At 35.2% G+C, this 9,540-nt stretch overlaps 1 protein-coding gene across 1 annotated transcript; it reads right to left on the reverse strand.

Annotated features, from left to right (window-relative positions):
* Positions 1-1,189: 1,189 nt before the first annotated feature.
* Positions 1,190-6,927, reverse strand: LOC117973133 (cyclin-G2-like). The gene is made up of 8 exons (XM_034924395.2): positions 6,713-6,927; positions 5,183-5,312; positions 4,926-5,063; positions 4,299-4,549; positions 3,831-3,909; positions 3,623-3,721; positions 3,166-3,368; positions 1,190-2,552 (listed from the first exon to the last, which is right to left on the reverse strand). Exons 2-8 carry the CDS (start codon positions 5,309-5,311, stop codon positions 2,426-2,428), a joined length of 1,026 nt encoding a protein of 341 aa, XP_034780286.2. The 5' UTR covers position 5,312; positions 6,713-6,927; the 3' UTR covers positions 1,190-2,425.
* Positions 6,928-9,540: the final 2,613 nt, after the last annotated feature.

Here is a 9,540-nt window from a genome sequence, read left to right on the forward strand (position 1 = left end):
TTGTTTTTTTGTTCACATTTTCTGTGATTTTGTTTGAGATCTATGTTTAAAATATTTGATTAAATCCATTAGACCTGAGTGTAGCGTTTCTTTTGCGCATGAGTATATATTTGTTGTTGCGTATTAGCTTGTTCTTTGCAAAGGAAACAAACTGCAAACTGCAACTTCAGACTTTCAGCTGTGTGTGGGTTGTTAAGCAAGCGTACATATCAAAATGAGGAAGTGAGAAAAGCAGAAGTGGTTTTAATGTTTGGTTTTGGTGGCAGGTTCCAAGTATGTGACAGTACTGCTACTGTAAATGAAATCATCACTGCATTATACGCCCAATCGGATCAACTTGGCAGACCTGAGCAAGGCAAACCAATCCTTGTTTCTTTGGAAAACAAGGAAGGCCTAAATATTTAGGAGTTGGTGACCAACGCCATGCCCATCGTAGTCTTTAATTTCTCAAAAGGAAAGCAAACACAACAGCTATAGCACATTATACACTAGCAAATAACAATTGTAAGGACAAGGCTTGATATAGAATGAGACTTCACATCCACATCCTATCACATCCAATAGTGATTTAAACCCAATCCCTTAAATGTGTTTCATCCTCTCAGTTCACAAGGAAAGTAGTCTAGGGTAGCATGCAGTTTGGATGAACACAAACTGGCATCCTATTAATTTATCTTAGAATATTAGGTCAAAAAACTGTTTGAACAAACATCCAATAATGAATAGTCACAAAGTCTTTCAACAGTAACAGCCTGAGAAAGATGGATAGGGATCCATCTTATCAAAGAGGGTACCTGGGTGTTCAAAAATGAACCATACAGTACACTTCCTTTGGGCTTTCTTTGATTAGTTTAGGTTCTTTAAATTCTTCTAAATAATGGGTTCAATATGAAATCAAATGGGTTTCCATACCAAATACACTTTGGATCGGAATAGTGCACCTCCTATTAGAAAGCTGATTCTGGACACTAAATACAGTCCCACGTGAGTGCAGAACAAGGTTAGGACTAGTCCACATATATATCTAAGCTGTTCGCAATTCTTCAATAAAAACAGACTGTGGTAGGGAACCACTAACATATTCATTATGAAATATAAAGGTTTAAAAAGAAGACTTTCTCTAGTACTGTAATGTATCTAGCACTTAAAGGTTGACAATCCCACAAAAAGATCAAAACATTTATATATAAAAAAAAAAGTATTTTTTATTTGCCTGAGATTCTTGCAAAATTTTCAAAATCATGACAACTAAATTTACAATATGTATAACTATGAACAATAAGTTAATATCTACAGGCAATTATACACAATGCTACATTTCTAATGAACATTTTACATTTTAAATAACTTCATATATAAATTTGTGCATTTTTCTGTACATTTTTTTTTAACACTTAAGTTGTTTTTTTTATACATACAGTTTTTGGCATTTTACAATTTTTATACATTTTGTATTTTTTTCTTTTTTTTGTAAAGTTAGCTTTACACACACAGAATCAGTCAACTTACAACAAATGTCCATACAAGCCAAACCTGACACCACTCACATTTTAAACTAATCAGATCTTATCACATACAACATACTCTTTACTCTCGCATGTAAACTCTTTTATGCATACTTTAAGTTGGCACTTAAAGTAATTAACAACAAAAAAAATCATGCAATATAATCTCAAAGTGTAACAAAACAAATTTCAGAGCAATTCAGAAAACAGTCCGCAGTAAAGCACAATACACATTGTAGCACCATAGATGCTTCATAGACATTCTGCACCTCAAACAGTGAAATTCATGGAAGCTAAGCTGGCTGGTCTTGTGTTTTTGTCTTTACATAGGCACTGACATTTTACCAGTGAGTTTATTTCCAACTCTTCATCTTAAGAGGCTAGAATAACCCCTATATGATGCATAACATGTACAGGCACAGTTTGTTTTTTTGTCCCTGCAAGCTACTCTCATCTTGAAAGATAAAAAATAATGTGCAAAATAACTGTTTTGGCATTTCCCCTCATATTCAACTGTCTTTGTTTTTCAAATGAGGAATACAAGAACGATGTGCTTGGCATCGTAGCAAGTATTGATACTGCTGCTTTGTGCTTTATCTTCTGGAATGTGAAAAGTACAAACAGAACTAATTAATCTACAATCAAAATTGACTAACTGGTATCACTTTCACAAACCGATATACTTAAAATCCTAACATAATAGCCAGCTGCCAAATAAATGCAACCTGTAAATTACTTCTTACTGAGACATGTCAAAACTGTTAACAACCACATAAGAAAACGTACATGTCCCACAGGCACTTGGTTTAGCCCGATATTATGCGAGCAGAACTCCAATGAAGACTGCTTGATGGTGTGGAATCAACAGCAATGACATGTTGTATTAAGACCTCCTCAGTCTTAAACAAGATTCACGGTTGCTACTGTACTGAAAGCCACTTGGATTTGTGACGCAGATCTTCTGGGAAGAAAGCTCCCTCCAGGTGACTCATTGGGGAGCTGCTCAGACTCTCCTCTCCACAGCTCATGTCTTCACACGAGTCCTCGCTGGTGGTGGTGGAAAGGAACGGGGGCGACAAGAAGTAATTAGGACCTGAAGATATATGGATTGTAAACCATTCTATACGAATATCAGACTTGTATAGCTATGTTATGTACAGTTCTGCTCACGTGTGTATACTGTAAACCTAACTTTTTTTTTTTTTACATTAACACCTAAATATAAACCAGCCCTTAAATTTAATGGCAAGAAAAAAATGAAATAGACAAATTAAAAAGAACTAAAAGTAAAGGAGATTAGAAGCAAAACAAGACCTCCTGAAAAATAGAAATGTCGGTCAAGTTGTGTTTGGCATCCAGCCATGTTCAAGGTTTATGTAACTTATCAGTAACTGTATCCCCGTCATTGTAAAAATAACTGTGACCCAGACTACAGACGCAACATAAGGAAGATTCCATTCTTAAAGATATATGCACATATATGCACACAGGCTTATTTAGAAAGCAATATTCTGCACAAACACATTTTTAAATGCACTCACTCCTGCAACAGTGGAAAGTGATGCTGCTTGATCCATTTATTTTTTGGTAAAAACTCTAATGATCCATAATTAAAGCTTAATTGTCAGTTAAAGCAGAGCTTCCTAGTACAATAGCTTACCTTTCACTCTCGTCCCAACCTCCCTCAGGAATTGTCGGCAGCTCAGGAATACAGCAGTAACTGCTGTGCAGACTCTGAGCTGTTCGCCTGGAAACAATCCACACCAATTTCTTGTGATCAGGTTTGCAACATTCAGGTGAAGAATATTCTGCCAAACACTTTGATACCAACTCTCTCCAGTACAGCAAATCTCCATCAACAATCTAGAGTGACAAAAAAAACAAAAAAGTTCTTGTTAGTCACCAGAATGCAGTTAAAACTTAAAAAGCCATTTGCCTATATTGCAAGAGTTATCGAGCAAGTCTAAAAAGAAATGCAAGGCAGTGTATGCAACATTTCAGTTTCAAATAAAATGTATTAATGTTGCAATTAGTTACCAATCTAAACGAATACAGCTTCAGCACACTGAAACTGTAAAAGAATCTTAAATTATACTTGTTTTGTCTGTCTAGCTTACCCTTGAATGTTTCTGAACACGCTGTGCAATTTCACACAAGTCTCGGGAATTCAGGGATTCAATCTCCAGAGTGAGGAGAGACAGGGCTAATACTGATGGCTGCAAAAAAAGGAAAATGTATATATTACATATACTAACCTCTATTATTTGGAGCAATTTACCTTCAGTACCGGAATTATATAAATTACATTAAAGATTTTAAACTTACTTTTGCCTTAGAGAACATGAATCGACAGTAGCAGGCTTTTAGCTGGGCTTCGAGTTTGTCGAGATTCAGAATCTCCTTTCTGAAAAACAAAACACAACACTGTTTGAGCATCTGCTCGGTCATCGCAGTTAACACGTACATTGCAAAAAAGTACTGATTTCAATAGCAGCAATCAAATCAATGAGTGTTTAACTTTCTAAAGAACTGCCCAAATAAAAATATAATTAGTATCTGTGTATTTATATATGTTACAGCAAATGCATATATTACAAGATGTATTAATTAACGAGAGATATCAAGAAGCTAAAATATTAATTTAAACAGATGCGTGCCAACTTGTAACTGGACAGTCCCTCTTTAAATGGTGGATTCTTGGTGATACTTATTCTACTTTTATTCACCGCCCACAGCCTTTTATTTCTAATGAATATGGTGACATTGGATGCATGCTTAATACAACAAGCCTACCTTTCTGAGGTATGTGAAAGTGCAACAGCGTGGTACAAGTGCAAAAAGGTTAAGGCAGTTATAGCTTTAAACTGAAACTTCAGTTTTTCAGAAATGATTTTCTCCATTCTTTTGAGGTCTGAAACAGTGCATTTGCATTGACTGATGCGGATTATGTCATGGGTGGGCGGAATATTACACTCCTCTTCCACCACTTTAGCTGCAATGTTGAAGCAACAGACTCCAATGCAGGACAAGTGTTTGGGCTGCACCTATACAGGAGAGAGAGAGAAACAGACGACAGAGATATATTATAATTGGCATGTGATCAATTGTGCACATTACCTTATCTCTTATGTGTTCAATGACTTTATTGCATCTGAAAACGTCCTCTACTGGTACATACACTTTGAATGGATTTATATATTTGTACACATACCTATAACTACTATTTAACTATTGCTGCAAATACTGTAATGCTACCTGTAATAGCTAATCAGTGAATTCTAATATAATTAGTCAAGCCCAACTAAACAAGGCAACAGGAATACTGAAGTAAAGGTCTTAAACTGTATATACTGTGTAAACAACTTCACAAGATGAAGTAAATCAGAAGATGCAATAGTTATTTCTCTATTTTTTTTTTACCTTCATCATTGCTAAAAACCTATCCAGCAGGTTTACAGCGAGGACAAAGGTCTCCGTACTAAACCCAAAAAAGTTCGTCAAGCTCCAGAGATCTTCAACTTTGGCATCTCTGCGTTTTGCTGAGACACAGTTGTCATTCTGTATATAAAAGTATATATATATGTATTAGTATACATACATATAGGCACACATTCAATTTAACTAAAGCATTATTTCTCAACAATATACTTCACAAATCTGTATGTTTTAAGGCTCACCTCTGGAGCGGACTCAATCAGGTTTAATCCAGTTTGCTTGGGCAGGAAATTCGTCTCCTGTTCCAGATGCAGGTTAAGCTGTTTCATGTATTTCAAGGCTTCGTTACTCTGGGTTGTTAAATCCTTCATCCTGATTAAAAAAAAACAAAAAAAAACAGTTGAGATCGATTCGTTTTTGTAAACAAAACACCCTAGCCTTGGTTGTAAAGGGGAGGGCTATACAAAGCCCTCCCCTTAGTTTAGATTGACGTCTCTGGGGTTACAGACGGGTGTTGTCTTCAGATCACGTACACCACGGATATGCCACTTGCAAAACAAGAACGAAAATACGCAATTCATCTAAAAATGTTACCTAATTTAAACCAAAACTTTAATAAATAAATAAAACACTGTATCAACTTCACAGACCAGAAATTAAAACAAAACACATCTAACCCAAAACCTAGTCATAAGTAATACACACAATGAGAAACAAAACAATATAAACAAGATTTTTCGTTAGGTGTATTATATACTGTAATACCGTAGCACAGGTACTTTATTTATATATCTTTTTTTTAACCCTACTAACACTCCGGCCATAGCTATATATAAAAAAAGGTCGGTATCATTAACGATGTTTACATGGAGTGCAAAACAAACACCAGCGATATTTTCTCAGTCAGTAAATGCATCTGATTAAAAAAAATAAAAATAAAAAACACTCCAAGGACCATGTACATTTAAACTAAACATCTTATTTGCAGTACAAAGATAATTAATTCACAAATCATAAAATAGTAAATACATGCACCAGTTACGCCCCCTTCGTTTGCAGAACGAAGGGGCGGATCTTTACTGTATCCCTTGTTTTGTCTAGGAAACGTTCTTTTTTTTCAAATAAATTAACCCGAGTAACGACAGCATGAATAAAACGTACCGGTTTAGCCTAATTAGTGTATTTATTTTGAGAAAAACCCATTCTACACAGTTCGAATATGTACCAAAATGTCCTTTTTGAACTACAGTACACCCCTTCGTCACAACAAAGAAATACAGACATAACATATATGCCAAGGTACTTAAAAATCACAATCATAACCTTGGACCTGGTAAATACATTAAAACTGTTTCATTAAAATTCACTGCTATTACTGTAAAAAAAAAAAAAAACCTTTAAAAAATAGTTTATGGTCGGATCCAAGGTTCTAGCTTATTTTTAGGTATACAGTGTACAGCTGCTTTAAACCCATAAATAAATAAATATACAAAATGAAAGGGAAACATTTTTTTTAAACAACTTAATGAGAAAATGCACTGTACTTACTGTCTGTGTATCATCAACTGTAAATAACCGATCTACATTGTGATTTTTTTTTTTAGCCAACAGAAATAAAATTTTAAAAAAACAACGTACACACATAGTCTGTCAACACTGTAAACTCAACTAAGTAATGATGTCAGTAAATATGTGCCTTGTTATATAATACACTTACACATACACAACATGAACAGTATAGGGAATTATAAAAACAGAAACTGTAAAATTACCTTTTCGGGGATTATTTAAATATCCTGCTATCCAAAAGAAAAATGAAGAAAAAAAACACCCTTGCGTATACAAAAAAATCACGTTAATTTTTAAGCTTCCATTGTGTGTTTTTGTGTAAATAAAATATGTTTAAAATAACATATTTTACTCAATTCTTCGCTCTTCCTTGTCTGCTCTTCTCGGTATAAATTCCTCTTGTTGTTGTATTTTTCTACGCCTAGGGTTTTACGTCATAAACTAGCGGAAGACTCGTGATGACAAAAAGTTCCTGCCACAAAATATAGTCCCTGTTGTTTTAATTAAAATATTTTACTAACAAGCCCCTAATTCCCATAAATCAATTACAACATTTGTATGTTACAGTTTCACGATTTTTTTTAAAAAAAAGGGAATAGATACATTTAAACGTACACGTCTTTACATTATTCTTTCAATGTTAAGCGGAGCTATTGGTCCCCTGAGGCGGCCGAAGCACTACTTTTAAATCTCCTAGTTTGTCTTGTGTGTTTGAAAAGTCCGCCGAAAATATCGTGCGTTGATTGGTCGTTAGGATGGAAATCTCGACTCATGGTTGGTCAGAGCAGTTTTATTAGCTGGACGAGATTGGTTGATATTATCAGGCACCATTCGGTTTCATTGTCAATACGATTTGTCGCTGGACAGATTTAATTAGAAATGTATATCTTTTGTGCTTTGCTGTTTATGGAAGCCAGCTACGGGACACCCAGGAACCAGGTCTTTTCCTCCAGCTCACATATCCGTGACTCCTAAATGATGTAAAACTATTTGTCCATGTAGGTATGTCATGTAAGGCAATACAGCTTCATTTTATTGAAGACATTCATAAAATGTATTTCTTCAGACTATACAGTACCCATTTTTTTAAAAAATACATTTAAGTCATAAAGCCTTATTAAACGTTTTCTAACAATACAAGTTGTAGTTTGTTTATATATATATATATATATATATATATATATATATATATATATATATATATATATATATATATATATAAACCCCCTCCCTGCATGAAAAACATGTGCAAATGCACATTGATTTAATTTAATTGTTTTGTTTTATTGTTTAATTATTTCTGTTAATTGTTTTATTGTTCATTGTTTAATTTTCATTGGTGATTATCCCCTGCACCTGGTGATTATTATTAAATTAGAGCCAGGTGCAGGGTATAAAAGAAAGGCAGCCTGTGTGTGCAGGTGTACCAAGTGAGTGAAGATTTATTTGTGGTAAAAAAACAAAAAAAAAAAAACAAAAAAAAACACAAAAAAAAACACAAAACACAAAACAAAACACACACCACAAACAACAACCCCAAACCAAACCTGTGTATTTTGTTTGTTACAGGTAAACGGCTTAGCCGTCCTGTTTATAGTTTAGGTGCCTGTGTTGTGTTTCAGTTATTGCTCAAAGAGCTAGGTGTTTGTTTTTGTTTATTTAGTTTATTAAAAAATAGCGCTTCAGTGCAGTAAAAATCAATTTCCTGTGTCTGGGTCAGTGTTTTAAAGGGGCAACGAACCGCAGAGAGGTGCGATTCTGTTTATATATATATATATATATATATATATATATATATATATATATATATATATATATATATAGTTCTATCACATGCAAGTATTATAAAACACACATCATCTTGATTCAAACAGCTCCTTCAATGGGAAAGGCTTCAAGCTGGTTATGAAAAGAAGAACATGAAAGATGAACCAGTCCCATTGGACACTTAGTAGGTACAGTGCCTTGCGAAAGTATTCGGCACCCTTGAACTTTGCGACCTTTTGCCACATTTCAGGCTTCAAACATAAAGATATGAAACTGTAATTTTTTGTGAAGAATCAACAACAAGTGGGACACAATCATGAAGTGGAACGAAATTTATTGGATATTTCAAACTTTTTTAACAAATAAAAAACTGAAAAATTGGGCGTGCAAAATTATTCAGCCCCCTTAAGTTAATACTTTGTAGCGCCACCTTTTGCTGCGATTACAGCTGTAAGTCGCTTGGGGTATGTCTCTATCAGTTTTGCACATCGAGAGACTGAAATTTTTGCCCATTCCTCCTTGCAAAACAGCTCAAACTCAGTGAGGTTGGATGGAGAGCATTTGTGAACAGAAGTTTTCAGTTCTTTCCACAGATTCTCGATTGGATTCAGGTCTGGACTTTGACTTGGCCATTCTAACACCTGGATATGTTTATTTGTGAACCATTCCATTGTAGATTTTGCTTTATGTTTTGGATCATTGTCTTGTTGGAAGACAAATCTCCGTCCCAGTCTGAGGTCTTTTGCAGACTCCATCAGGTTTTCTTCCAGAATGGTCCTGTATTTGGCTCCATCCATCTTCCCATCAATTTTAACCATCTTCCCTGTCCCTGCTGAAGAAAAGCAGGCCCAAACCATGATGCTGCCACCACCATGTTTGACAGTGGGGATGGTGTGTTCAGGGTGATCAGCTGTGTTGCTTTTACGCCAAACATAACGTTTTGCATTGTTGCCAAAAAGTTCGATTTTGGTTTCATCTGACCAGAGCACCTTCTTCCACATGTTTGGTGTGTCTCCCAGGTGGCTTGTGGCAAACTGTAAACGACACTTTTTATGGATATCTTTAAGAAATGGCTTTCTTCTTGCCACTCTTCCATAAAGGCCAGATTTGTGCAGTATACGACTGATTGTTGTCCTATGGACAGAGTCTCCCACCTCAGCTGTAGATCTCTGCAGTTCATCCAGAGTGATCATGGGCCTCTTGGCTGCATCTCTGATCAGTCTTCTCCTTGTATGAGCTGAAAGTTTAGAGGGACGGCCAGGTC

This window comes from Acipenser ruthenus, chromosome 1 (genome assembly GCF_902713425.1).
Source record: "Acipenser ruthenus chromosome 1, fAciRut3.2 maternal haplotype, whole genome shotgun sequence".
NCBI classification, from domain to species: domain Eukaryota; kingdom Metazoa; phylum Chordata; class Actinopteri; order Acipenseriformes; family Acipenseridae; genus Acipenser; species Acipenser ruthenus.

Bases quoted from the DNA above. Each gene is read 5' to 3' on its own strand.
- LOC117973133 (XM_034924395.2), bottom strand. From the start codon at position 5,311: ATGAAGGATTTAACAACCCAGAGTAACGAAGCCTTGAAATACATGAAA. The intron at 3,722-3,830 runs GTAAGTTTAAAA...CTTTTTTTGCAG, and splicing joins TCATGTTCTCTAAGGCAAAA to CCATCAGTATTAGCCCTGTC. The intron at 2,553-3,165 runs GTAAGCTATTGT...CACCACCACCAG, and splicing joins GGTTGGGACGAGAGTGAAAG to CGAGGACTCGTGTGAAGACA.